Source organism: Vigna umbellata, chromosome 1 (genome assembly GCF_029865625.1).
Source record: "Vigna umbellata cultivar VRB3 chromosome 1, Vumbellata_1.0, whole genome shotgun sequence".
Classification (NCBI taxonomy): domain Eukaryota; kingdom Viridiplantae; phylum Streptophyta; class Magnoliopsida; order Fabales; family Fabaceae; genus Vigna; species Vigna umbellata.
The window spans coordinates 66,423,514-66,437,552 of record NC_142165.1 but is presented as its reverse complement, the minus strand read 5'-3'; the positions used below and the strand labels follow the sequence as shown (position 1 = coordinate 66,437,552).

General features: G+C 33.4%; 1 protein-coding gene across 1 annotated transcript; it reads right to left on the bottom strand.

Moving 5' to 3' along the window:
• Positions 1-1,085: 1,085 nt before the first annotated feature.
• On the bottom strand, positions 1,086-5,085 carry LOC124843696 (PLASMODESMATA CALLOSE-BINDING PROTEIN 2-like). The gene is made up of 3 exons (XM_047320501.2): positions 4,502-5,085; positions 4,273-4,306; positions 1,086-1,571 (listed from the first exon to the last, which is right to left on the bottom strand). Exons 1-3 carry the CDS (start codon positions 4,815-4,817, stop codon positions 1,349-1,351), a joined length of 573 nt encoding a protein of 190 aa, XP_047176457.1. The 5' UTR covers positions 4,818-5,085; the 3' UTR covers positions 1,086-1,348.
• Between the last annotated feature and the right edge of the window lie 8,954 nt (positions 5,086-14,039).

Genomic DNA, 14,039 nt, shown 5'->3' with positions numbered 1-14,039 from the left:
AAATTGTTTAAAGTGTAATGATATATAATTGTAATTTATATACTATTGTATATAGATTATGGCTAATTCTCATTGTCATTTATATAATATGTTAGTTCTTGCTATGTATAAATTTTGTCTAGATTTGATATTTAAACAGAAAAAAAATAATTCAAAAAACATTTACACTAGATTTCACCTATTACTAAAACTAAAGCATAAGGATTAGACTTCGATTATGATAATAATTAAAGTTTAATCCCTTTTTAATTTTAAAAGTAATTTAAGTTTAAGGATATTATATTTCTTTTATATAAAAAACTGAAACTTAATATACCTTTAAAATTAAATTATTTTTAAAATAAAAGAAGTATTAAGTTTCCATTATTAAAATAATCAAAATCTAATTTTTTTTGTCATTATTTAATTATAATGTCATGTTTCGGTTTCTTCCAAAATCAAAGTCTATAAAAATTTAGAATTCGATTCAAAAATCTACATGTTTCTACTTCCCGTAAATATGCTTTAGTTGTTATAACGAAGTACAATGTCCGAACTCATAATTTTTTCTCCAATGTATATTCATTACCTGGTTAAGTGGTTCCAATTAGTAAGAATGAAAAGTTGTTCACACCATGCAAAACGTCCCCACTCCTAAATGCAATAATTCATTGCTGAACCTTATATTAATGAAAAGAAAAATATGATTCTGTAACTACAATAGGTTATTATATATATATATATATATATATATATATATATATATATATATATATATATATATATATATATATATATATATATATATATATAAATATATATATATATATATATATAACGATAGATTATGGAGCCCACGTTTTTTATATTCATATAATCGCAAGAGTCTATCTTTACACATTGAAATGCACCAGAATCAAGATGGTTCTGCTTCATAAGTGTTCAGATAAACGCAAATATCCATTTTTTTTATTTCAGTGGTGAAAGTGCTTAACTGATAGGGAAAAAAATTGAGGAATGAAAAAAGAAATTATATGTAAAAGCAAAAAAAAATTAAAAAAATTATAAGCTAAGAGTAGATTACACTATTTGTAAAACATGAGCAATGTTTGCAAAAGGGGACAGTTAATTTGAACTATTGAATTAAATTTATGCCCTGTAAATCAATAATCACATCAGTAAAGACCATGCGACAACCTAGCTGTTCTTTCCTGAATGAATACCACCATGCCATGCTTAACTTGTTCATAACCTAATAATAACCTAAATAATGGGTATAAGTGGTAGTTGCTTAAAATAAGGTTATAAACAACCAAAGGCTCCTTCAACCTCTGACAAAACTGTAAGCCTCCCGAAGATCATACAAAAACTAGGAGATAATGGATACAATGAGAGAGGAAAAGAAAACAAAAAACCATGTGGCTGTGGCTTCTAATGGTGCTCTAGAACTGTCAGGGAATGGAGTGCTCATTCCAGGAGTTAGTCCACCGCTATTGCCCCCTCCGTAGAGTGGTGTTGTTGTTGTAGATGATGGCACATTAGGGTTGTTCATAGGAGGTGTTGTTATTGGTGTATTTGGTCCTCCCGCAGTACTGAAAATCAAATAATAAATTTCTTTTGTTAAAAGTTTTGACTAACATATTCAGCTATCAATGCAAAGCATTTTCATGGCTTAACACAAAATTCAGTTCCCTAAATCTAGTTTGGAGTTAACCTTTCCCACTATGGAAAACTGTTTTAATTAACATTTCAACTTATCATTTGAAGGAAAGTTGTGATGCATCTAACTTCTACATTGTAATAACCATGTGGGTGTGATCCCTCTACAAAGAAAATAAAGATTCATCATGACACGTGAGAGGACAAAAGAACTAGACCAGCATGCCATATAGTTGTCCCTGGTCTTGATCAGCAGTTTTTTACGCGTTGAAACATGAGAAATCAACACAAAAGGGGTCAAACACATCCCAAGCAATGATTAGATCACACCCGGCATCTTCATGTGATCCCCTATTGTGTACAACAGGCATGATTCCCTTTTTGCTCTGTCTAGGTGAATACGTTTTACCACATCAATTAATTAAACTTGCTAATCAAATAAACATTTAATTGATTATTCACATAGTTCATAATAAATCACCCGTTATGTATCTAAATGTGATTATTCATCTAAATATTCCTTTCATGTAATGTAAGTCACCTTACTACCAAACTTTACCTAACTGTGTCATGTCAAATCCTACTAGGTGCTCTATCTTCTTTTAGGCTTTCTTTCTTTCTTTTATCAGTTAAATTTTGATGGGCTTAATTTTACGTTATCAAAAGGTATATGGAAATTAATCTCAGACACATTTGTTTTTATTAAATTGCGTTTCAATAAAGTTGATGTTTTTACAATCAATATTTTTTATTTCAATTGGATCTGTGACTCCACTACACAGTCCTGATTTCTAGTAAAAAAAAAAGTCAATTATATCTTTTCTTATCATACGCAAATGGATTGATGCTATAGTTGCTATAAAGACAAAAACCTGAGCAACTAGAATCAAATATATGAAAAGTGTTGGTGAGTTCATTTCACCCATTGATGCAAAGTACTCATCTAACAATGTCCATAGAATCATGTGTGGATGAGTCAATTTCAGGATCGAGAAATAACATCCGAACAAGGTACTGGTATGGTATACCATTTTCCTTAAATTATTTATTAATGTCCGAAAACAACATCTGACATAAAAATCAATTACTGAAACACTAAAATGTTGCATCAGATACACTCACTTTACCATACCACACCATAAAGCAAATACGCATTCTTTTTTAAAAGCAAATACCATAGATAATGCATGATTCATGATTATGAAGCTCAACAGCGTACGATAATGGTGAACCTGAGCCGTTGGATGAAGTGGGCCACGCAGAAGACTTATCCAACGGTCCAATGACAAAATGGAGAAAAAGTAACCAACACATTCTGGGAGCACACAGTGTGTCAGTAAAATAGTACCATCAATAATATTGTGCAGCCCAAGATTTTGAAAATTTGAAGAAGCAAGAGCACAGATGCCGTTTGGTTCCAAAATTAAAATTAATTCGACGCTTTTTTTTGAAAGCTTTTACACAGTAATATATATATATATATAATATTAAATTATTTTTAGTGGTGAATTTTAATACAAAATTAAATTTTTGATAAAATTTCATTTAAAAATTTAGAAAGTAAATAAACATAATATTTTAATTTAATTATATTAAACTTCTTTAAATAACAAATACATTTTATACCAAAAAAAACAGATTTAATATATACCCACATTTTCAAGATTCAATTTGAGTACTAGAAGAAAATTATTGTTAATAATCAAATTTCAATTAAAATGGTTTTTAAAATAGATAATTATAATTGTATAAAATTTTGCTTTTTAGTCGCATGCTTTAAAATAAGTTCTTTTAGACCTTATTTATAATAATAAGGTTAAATAAGAAATAGCATGATAGAGAACAAAATGTTGATATGCATGGCTGTTAAAATAAATAATTTTTAAATAAATGAACCCAAATGTAGAGTTTACAAAATAAAATTATAGCTAATAAAATATGTCTAAAATAATTTAGTTTGAAATTTCATATAAAATTGATTGAAATATGAAAACTTCAAAAAGGATATTTTTATTCTTAAATATGAATTTATCTTTTATTTCTAAAAGAATTCAACAATCATGCTACTTTTCTCACCGAGAAACTGTTAGTTAAAAAAACACTGGGATGCAGCACAGATACAACAAATTTTGAACAGAAAAGAGGAAAATTAGGCTACCATACGACAGGAGTCACAGACCCATCTTCCTCAATCCACTCATTCATTCCCATTCAATCCACTCATTCATTCCCACTCAAACAAACAAATCCTCTCTCTCTCTCTCAAAACAGCCATTTTCTCCACCACCATTACGTGTTCCATGTCCTCTCTATCGTATCAGACACGCCATATCAACCAGACAGACGAAAAGGTACCAAAGAGAATGAATGAATGAATGAAAGAAAGAAAGGTGAAAATAAACCGCAAAAAATACTGACAACAAGAATGAGAATCCACTTACTTCAATGTCAAGAAACACAAACGGCTCCACTTTCACCAATTGTAAATAAATACACTCTCCAAACCATAATAAAGTAAAACTCTTCGTATCATATAATAATATCAGCAGTAGACACATTTTTTATTAACATATCTTTAATATTAATATAATATTAGTAACACAGTGAATTTAAACCATACAGAAAAGGCCATACCTTGCAGTAGAAGGATACACACAAGATCCATAACCTGCAAACACCGAAACAAATCCGAGAAACAAATGAAACTATTAAAAAAAACAGCTTAAGAGTAAAAACATGTAAAATCTCATCGATGTGAGATGCCCTTGTCAAACTCAGGAGTAATCGATGTGGGATTCCAACCCAAAATAGAATGACTGAGTAATAGAAAAGAATGTAAATGAGAACAAGAGAGGAGAGATACTGGGATCACTGGTGGCGATGGTGGCAGTGCCAGCAAAATCACAGGACCCAGGAGCTCTGGCTCTGCGCTGATAGTAGCTGTTGAAGGCATAAGAAGCGTGGGCCTGAATGGTGTTAGGGAGAAAACAGAGTCCCTCAGCCTGAAGAGGAAGACAATCAGCACCAGCCCCACATGCATAGTCCAACGCCGTTTGCAGTGCATCATTGCTAGCATCACTCCTGGCCACACACCAACTCGCTGTACCTTGACCAACCACATTCTGGACTCCCACCATCGTGGTTAATAATAGCAGATAAACAAACTTTGCTACTGCCATTGGAGAAAGTTATAGCTGAGTGTTTTGCTTTGCTTAGTTGGTAAAGGTTGAGAGAGAGAGAAAGAAGAGGGAAGTCTTTGGAGAAAAAGAAGAGATTATATTATGGTGAGTGAGAGAATGGGGAGATGAGAATAGAAGCCACTTTCGATTTCTTTTTCGACTCTCTTTTTCTTATTATCACTACACAACGCATCATAGTGCATCTCGGGTTTCTGTGTTCTAACGTTAATGTCTGCCCCCATCATCAAAATCAAACCTCGCTTCGTATCTTGTGAAACCACTATCAGCTAGTCTTTTTCTTTTCTCTTTATTCAGGAGAAAAAACAAATGTCATTTACCCGAAACCTGTTTCCTAATAAATACTGTCAGCTTTTATATTTTTTTCTCTTTGGTGCAATCGCTCTATGGAATTATGTTTTTATAAATTTTGACATAATTATGAACATTTCAAAAATTAATTGTATATTAATATTTATTATTAGACAATATTTAAGATAAAAGTAAATAAATATTTATAATAATCTGATTATTAGTGATGAAATGAAATGATTTTAAAAGTTTACAAGATGTCTCAAAAATAGTGTCTTTAGTTTTCCTTAATTTGTAGGTTTAAATTACGTTTGAAATTAAAGTAACATGCGATTTAGCTTTAAAATTAAAATGTTTAAATTAAATAAAACCAAATCAAGTTGTATACTTCAATTTGAATTGGTTTTGCATTTTTATTTTATAACTTTTATTTCAATTTTATCATTTTTTTTTATGATAAATAGTTTTAGTTTTAATTAGTTTTTTTTATCCTAATATTTTTTATATTTATTTAATGTGATTTTTTTTAATTCAATCTTCATAAGTATAAAAAAAATATTAATGTAGTCGTTATATATATATATATATATATATATATATATATATATATATAAAAAGTGAAATTAATTTTTAATATTTGTTTTCATAAGTCAAGTTAGTGTAAACTCAGAGACGAGGATTAGACTTGACACCAAACAAGTAGGATGTGTATGGTGATCATGAAGAGTTGACATTCTCTTATAATAGGTGCATAAGAATGTTAGGAGATCAAGTTAGGGTTTTCTCCTTTTCAAGACATCTCATTTTGATTTAGTTTCTAGAATCTTACTTGTGCTTTTGCTTTTGCTTATATACCCTTTAGCTTTGTGGTTTTGCTAAGAGATCATTTATCATCACCTATAGAAGAGACTATTTTATGTAGAGGTTGAATATTTGGAGCAAGATTACCTTATATTTGACTATCTTTGTGAGTATGCCCTCTAACATCCCTTTAGAATGCTACTAAAAACTTAAATATTTTACATGCATATACTAAAAGTAATTATTTTTTTATCATTAAAAAAATATTAAAACATTCATTTATTTGATAAAATAAATGTTTTACTCATTAAAGTTTATTCCAATAATAAGAAAAAATTTAAGAATACTCAATCATTAACGTTTGTCTAGACACTAGTGCAAGAAAATGTGCTTCCAAAGCAATTCCCACGCTTCTCACTATTGTGCATCTGAACTACCATCTACAACACTATCTACTTGCGAATAACACAAGTCATACAATTATCACTGGTGGAAACCACAACCATAAACATACAAGGATGAACTAACTTAAAAGAAACATAATAATTAAAGCTTATAAATAAATAATAATAACATGTCCTAACACAACTTATTTAATCTTTCGTTAATTTATAAATAGCACATTATCAAATATCATCCAACAAAAATGAATCCATGCATAGACTCGGCCCAAGAGGTTCAATTATCAACCTAGTCCTCGCTCGTAGCTTACCATCCAAAATCAGTTTAAGTGTGATTTCCCATCACTCTTCTAGAGAGCTTCCCTAAGCAAGTACACCTTTAGAACTACTATGTCGAGTCCACCACTCCCTACTACTTGTTTAGAGACCACAATTGGAGTCATCAAGGTCAGGTCCCAAAGCCTCCTCACCTCTAGCAGAGACACATGTTTCTCATATGCCTCATCACATCACATATGCAGGCAATATGTTCATAATAACACATATTTTATATCATATTATCAAACAACTACATAATTTATACCTACATTATTACTACATGCAATATAGAAATCAAATCATATCCTTCAACATATTTTAACTTGTTAAAAAATGAGTGCTTAGTTTCTCACACCAAGAGGGGGTGAATTGGTGATGCGTAAAAACGTTCGCTTTCAAAATCTTTTTCGCAAAGAAGGATGTCTTTGAACTTTGCTTGAAACGCAAGCAAGTTTGTATGTAATGCAACAATAAGCTTAATCAAATACAATGACAAATTAATCGATTATATGCAAAGATAGGGATCAGAGAAATCAAACACTGATTTTTATACTAGTTCGGCCAAGCCTATATCTAGTGTCCTTCCAATCAACCTGAGTTAGAAGTTAATGCACTATAAAGATCTATATTTTTACAACAAGGTTTTTACAGCGACCTCACGTAAAAATGTAAAACACCTCTCTAACCCACTAATCTAAATATAGGCAGTAAACAATACAAACACGCAACAAGAACACCCTCTTCTATTATCAAACCCTTTGAGTTACCCTCAAAGTCAAAAACACAGTTCTTCTTCCTGTAATCACAACAGGGAACACCAGCCAATCTTCATGATTGCAGATTAATTGATCATGCAGTGCACACCTCTTTGTGTAGATAGATCAGACGTTCAAATCCAGTAAACCTTGCTTCGCAAGAAACCTTCAAGTCTTTAATCACCATGGTCAATCTTTGGTTCTTGGAGCTTTTCTTTCCTCTTTAAGATCACATAGAATTTTCTGAAATATATGAAAGTGTTAACTGCCAAAAGTTCTTACAGAATTCAAATCAACGTCAATTTATAGTATTACACACATCAGACGCATTTTAATCGATTTAGCTATTAATGTAGTCGAATACATTTGACAGTTGTAACAAAATAATAGTAATCAAAAACATTAATTGAATACACATTTAATATAATCGATTTGTCATAAATGCTTGGTCAACATATTCAAAAATATGATCGTTGTTACAATTATGTCAGGCATTTAAGCAATTTTCAAATCAACAAGAAACTTAGTTGAATACACATTGCATGCAATCGATTAAGTGAAAAAACTTAGCACACTTTTTGAAAACTTTTTGATAGAAGCGTCCTCCACCTTCAAGAATGGAGTGGCTTCTCGGTCCAGAAGTAGCAGCGGAATTAAGAATGGATGGAGATATTCTGGTGCTTGCAAGGTGTTCGATGGAATGTCTGGCAGTGTTTGGATGTGGTGTGGTGAGGAATTCTAACTCAGACGGCCTTCCAAACGGGAAGGGAGCTAGAGGGAGACAAGCTAAATCAACTATCAGCAATGAACTTGAGAGAATAGCTGGATTTCAGCAGCATTTCATTATCAAACTCAAGTTATCTTTTACAATGAATCAAGCTCTCTTTTATAGAAGAAGAAAAGCTTGGAGAAGTACAAGGAAAGCTACATATTGAACACGTGCATGAATCTAAAAGAAGTATGCAGGAGAAGTGTCACGGTTGGGTTGCATGTTTCATGTGCAAAGCATTCAAAACATGTTCAAGGTGATGAAGTTGGTCTACTGTCGCTGAGCGGTAGGTGCGCTGTGCGCTATTCGGTGGCAGCAGATGCACTCTTCATTGCTTCCTTTGTTATCCTTTGCTTGGCTAGCCTCTCAAGGTGTATAGGCATGGTTCTCCACCTTTATTGGTAACCTACAAAACAAGGTAAAGATATTTAGTTTAAAGAAGAACATGCTAAGACTTAGAAAGAAAAGATCCTTTTGTTTATTGAACTCCCCTTTCTTAATCTTAAGTTGATACTTCTTTGGATGGGAAGTCCCTAAAGGGGTTGCCATCATTCCCTCCCTCTTTAAAAACGATTTGTCCTCAAATCGGGAAGAAAAAAAGAAGCACAACTGTGGTTTTTATTTTCCACCTGGGTCAAAAATATATCTACAAAATATAACAACAATTAGTATGATTAAAAGGATGTATGCAAAGATGAAAGAGAAAATGAAGGCCTTTTGACAAAAATTTTATTAGAAGTCTTGGCCTTTAATATAGTTTTGGTTTCACTTTGTTTTGAACATTCGCCATGAGAAAATGAAGAAACAAAGTGATGTTTTTTAGAAGAAGAGTCAAGGTATTTACTTATTAATGAAGAAGTTAACAACATGCATACCTTTGTCTCCTTCTTCTTTTCTTGAGAAGGTTGCTTGTCCAACCTATTTTCTTGTATTCTTTCTTTTTCAATTTTTTCTTTGATTTTTATCTCATCCTCTTTCACTTGTTCAGGTGTTAGAGGAATCAATGTGATTTTATTTCCTTTATGGAGGAAAGTTATTTTGTTGGTATAGCCATCATGAGTGGAGTTATGATCATATAGTCACGGCCTACCAAGTAATACATGCCCAGCATTCATTGGAACAACATCACATAAAACATTTTCTTCATAGTTGCCAATGGATATTGGTATGGTTACCTGTGTATTCACTACTATTTCTTCATCCTCTGTTATCCACTGAAGCTTATAAGGCTTGGGATGAGAAATAGTAGGTAAGGCCAATTTGTTCACCACTCTAGAACTACAATAATTGCAAGAGGAACCACTATCCACAATCAATGAACGAGTGTTTTCAAAGATTTTGCATCTTGTTCTGAATAGGTTTTCCCTTTGTGATTGTTCTAGTTTTTGGGATTGACTTCCAAGAAGTCTTCTTACCAATAATAACTCACCTTCACAAGGTAAGGCTTCTTCCTCAAATATAGAAGTATCTGAGTCACTAGAAGAATTTTCACTTTCATTTTGATGGTCTAAGAGATAAGTAGACCGTTTATGAGGACACTTAGAAGAATAATGTCCTCTTTCTCCACACTCAAAGCATCTAGTCTCTCTACCCCTTGTTTCTTTTGAAGATTCTTTGTGAAAGGTATTTCTTTCTCGCTCTCTCTCTTTTTCTTTACCTCTCACTTTCTCTTTCTCTTTTTCTTGAGGCTTTTCATATCTCATTGAACTACCCTTCCTCTTAAGATCTTTCCTATACTCGGAGGTGGTAGGATAATTCCTTTTAGTGGAAGTTTTTCTTCTAATTTGTTCTTCCACTCTCACACATTGCTGCACAAAGTCATTGAGATCTAAATAAGGTAAAAGCTCTACCTTATCTCTGATCTCATAGTTAAGACCGCTTTGGAACCTAGCTATGGTGAATCTCTCTTCCTCTTTGATTCCAGCTCTTAACATGAGTAATTCCAACTTTTGTCTATATTCCTCAACACTCATGTTTCTTTGTTGAAGTCTATGGAGCTTGTCCATGACCTCTCTAGCATAGTAGGCTACAACATGCCTCCGATGTAAGGCTGCCTTTGACTAATTCCAGTATTGGATGGTATAGCCGCCATGCATCATTTGATCTCTAATTATGGAGGTCCACCAATATAGGGTTGCACCTTGAAAAGTCAAGGTGGCTAGGGTCACTCTCCTCCTATCATCTATGTGGTAACACTCAAATATTTGTTCAACCTTCATCTCTCACTCAAAATATTCATCCACATTGTCTCTGCCATAGAATGTGGGAAGGTCTAATTTGGGTTCCACATGATGGTCTCTATGATGGTGGTGTCTCCTAGGAGGGTGTTGATAGTGATCATAAGGATGAAAACTATTGTGATCACTATGTTGGGAATGATCACCATGATCATGGTGTTGCCTATGAGAGTGTTCCTCATGATTTTGTCCTCTCTGATTGAGAGTGAGGTTATTAACCATCTGTTTGAGTTCATTTAACTCAGCTTTAGTTCTATTAAGTTCCTCTCTCAATTGCATATTGTCTTGATCATGATGAAAGGTACCTTGAACACTAGAGTTACTCATACTTGTGAAGTAGAGAAAAGATTTTCAAAAGAGTTTTGAAAGGCTTCACAAGTGTTGAGTCAAAAACTTTTAAAAGATTTGTTTTTGTATTTTTGGTGAATTACTTCTAGAGAGATTCTAAAGGTGAAGAAACCGAATAGCTTCCAGGAAGGAGAGGTGAGTCTCCATGGACAAGCTTAAAAACCTTGTCCTTCCTTAGCCAGAGTTTCTCCTGTTTCTTACCCAAGTTCCAATGGAGAAGTCTTTCAAAAACTTTTGGAATGCAACAATGAGATGTGCCTAGAAACCAAAAGAAGGTTTATCTATATGAGCGCGCACCTAGATATCACGGAGACTTAAAATAGAAATTAAACATCAAGCAAAATTATAAGAAAGAATGCAAGTGGAAAGAAGGAATGAGACACGGCCCTAAGTGAAAGTGCAAGTGACACTTGGAGCCACTTGACACACTTTCACACTAAGATGCGTGTACTAAACTATTACAATTTTTAATGGAGTACTTGGAATTGCTAACTAAGCATTTTTCCAAGCCACTCAAGTTTTAAAAGTAAAAGAAAGTTGAACTCAAATGTTCCGTGATATAAAGCAAAGTACAATTAAAAAGTGTTTGCAAATGAAGAACCAAATGTGGCTACTGTTTCAGGGTGCAAGAATGGCCAATTTGCTGTGTTTTGCTGCAAAAGAATGGGTGCTGGAACTGGCTGTTGGACAGCAAAAGAATGTGCTCTTTGGAGTCCAAGCTTGTAGCCACTTTAACAAGTCTTCCACTCCCTAATATGCTACCCCTTTAGAGAAGCCATCTGGATGTTTAAGACTTCACCACAACATCACACCAAACATACAAAACCAGCAAAACAGTGAGCATCAACACACTTTAATGCACCAGAGTTTTTCAGTGAAAACCAATTTTATAGCACAATGGAAAGCCAAGAAAGTTGAATTCTAATAAATTTGGGGCTGGAAAAAGAGATAGCACTCAAAGGAAACCTAGGAGAGGATCTATAACAGATTATAAAAGCAATAAAAACTCAAAAACAGTGATGGAGTTGTGTGCTTCAAAACTGTTTGATAAAACTCAAAACTGTTTGATAAAATGCCACAAAGAATAGCAGACTATTGTGTTTTCTGGTTTGTACTTTCAAAACTGGATTGCAGGGAGTAATTGGCTTTTTATATCATTTATTTTCATTGGTATAAGCAGTGAAAAGTATATGGAAACAGAATCCCAGCTCTTGCCAATCCAGAAATGTAAATCAAACAAATGGACAATATAAAACAACAAAGAATTTTTTGATTGCACCAGAAACAAAGGCTGGAAGAAATTTGAAACAATAGCGGTCAACTTGAATGCTACTGTGGTTAATGCTTAATTGATAGTTCCAGCAAGTGTAATATGATGAAATTGAATGTGTGCAATCACTTAGGCAGGAAAGAAAGTAACCACAACAAAATATCACTTGTTCACTTTCAATTTTAGTCAAAATTGATGGTTTAAGAAGTGATTTTGCATATTGTCTGGAAAAGGACCAAATGAACAGTTCACACAAGTTTAAAATGGTAAAATAAACTTGCACAAATGGTAAGAATGCATTGAAACAATCCTATTCATCAAATCACATCAGTTGTAGCCAAAAATGCAGCAAAATTTGGTGGTTTAAAGGTGAATTCTGCATATAGGCATCTTAATGACCATTTGACCAGTGCACACAAGTTTCAAATGACAAAATACACTTGTTCAATTGTTCATAATGCATAGAAACAGCCAGTAGCTTCGTATGACAGTAGCAGTTGCCAAAATTCAAGAAAATTGGACCAAAACTGTATCAGATTTGAAAACTAAGTGGAATCAAAGCTGGAAAGCACAAACAAAGGTTATGGAAGTCCTAATTGACTAGATCTAGCTTTAGAATATGAGCTAGCAGAGATTAGGTGACCTATAACACAGCAAGGAAATAAAGTACGGTGCATAACTTGGATGAAACAGTAACAACACTTTGTTGCAGCATTTTGAACGACTCAACCATACTTTTTGCAATACAATGATTAATATGAGTTGCTACACCTTTATCAATGCTTAACAACACCAAAGAGACTTGCACAAGGCTTAAGAAGAAAGAAATTTGCACTGTAACAGATTCAAACTAGTGCACTAGAGTTGGAAAGTTATGCAGAATTTGTAAAACAAAATCAACTTGTTGTCAATGCTTTAGCTCATGTGATCAAAGCTATACAATGTCTCATTGCTTTATATGATCCATGTATAACTATCAATGCACTGAACTAATTTAAAACGAAAAAAATTAAAGGCTGAAAAGAATCAAACATTTGACATAATGAAAACTGCAACACTTTTGCACATGACAGTGGACAAATTGGAAAATTACAATGCAGGCTGAATTGAACCAAACACAAATGATTTGCACCGATTAAAATGATTGACAAACTCTAAGGAACAGTGAACGAAAACAATTATTCACTGAAACATAAAATCAAATCACAGAATATCAGAAAAAAAATCAAACAGTTGGTGATAGAGAACAGCAAACATGGACAAAACTGGAAATGAATGAAAGAGAAACTTAGCTCATTGAAGCACAGCGTGGAACCTGGATCTGGATGCCAAATGATAGAAGCGTCCTCCACCTTCAAGAATGGAGTGGCTTCTCGGTCCAGAAGTGGCAGCGGAATGAAGAATGGATGGAGATATTCTGGTGCTTGCAAGGGGTTCGATGGAATGTCTGGCAGTGTTTGGATGTGGTGTGGTGAGGAATTCTAACTCAGACAGCCTTCCAAAGGGGAAGGGAGCTAGAGGGAGACAAGCTAAATCAGCTATCAACAATGAACTTGAGAGAATGGTTGGATTTTAGCAGCATTTCATTATCAAAATCAAGTTATGTTTTACAATGAATCAAGCTCTCTTTTATAGAAGAAGAGAAGCTTGGAGAAGTACAAGGAAAGCTACATATTGAACACGTGCATGAATCTAGAAGAAGTATGCAGGAGAAGTGTCATGGCTGGGTTGCAAGTTTCATGTGCAAAGCACTCAAAACGTGTTCAAGGTGATGAAGCTGGTCTGCTGCGGCATGTGCGCTGTGCGCTATGCGGTGGCAGCAAATGCATTCTTCATTGCTTCCTTTGTTCTCCTTTGCTTGGCTAGCTTCTCAAGGTGTATAGGCATGGTTCTCCACCTTTATTGGTAACCTACAAAACAAGGTAAAGATATTTAGTTTAAAGAAGAACATGCTAAGACTTAGAAAGAAAAGATCCTTTTATTTATTGAACTTTCCTTTCTTAATCTTAAGTTG

Bases quoted from the DNA above. Each gene is read 5' to 3' on its own strand.
- LOC124843696 (XM_047320501.2), bottom strand. From the start codon at position 4,817: ATGGCAGTAGCAAAGTTTGTTTATCTGCTATTATTAACCACGATGGTG. The intron at 4,307-4,501 runs GTATCTCTCCTC...CGGTGTTTGCAG, and splicing joins CATCGCCACCAGTGATCCCA to GTTATGGATCTTGTGTGTAT. The intron at 1,572-4,272 runs GTATGGCCTTTT...TTTGATTTTCAG, and splicing joins GTGTATCCTTCTACTGCAAG to TACTGCGGGAGGACCAAATA.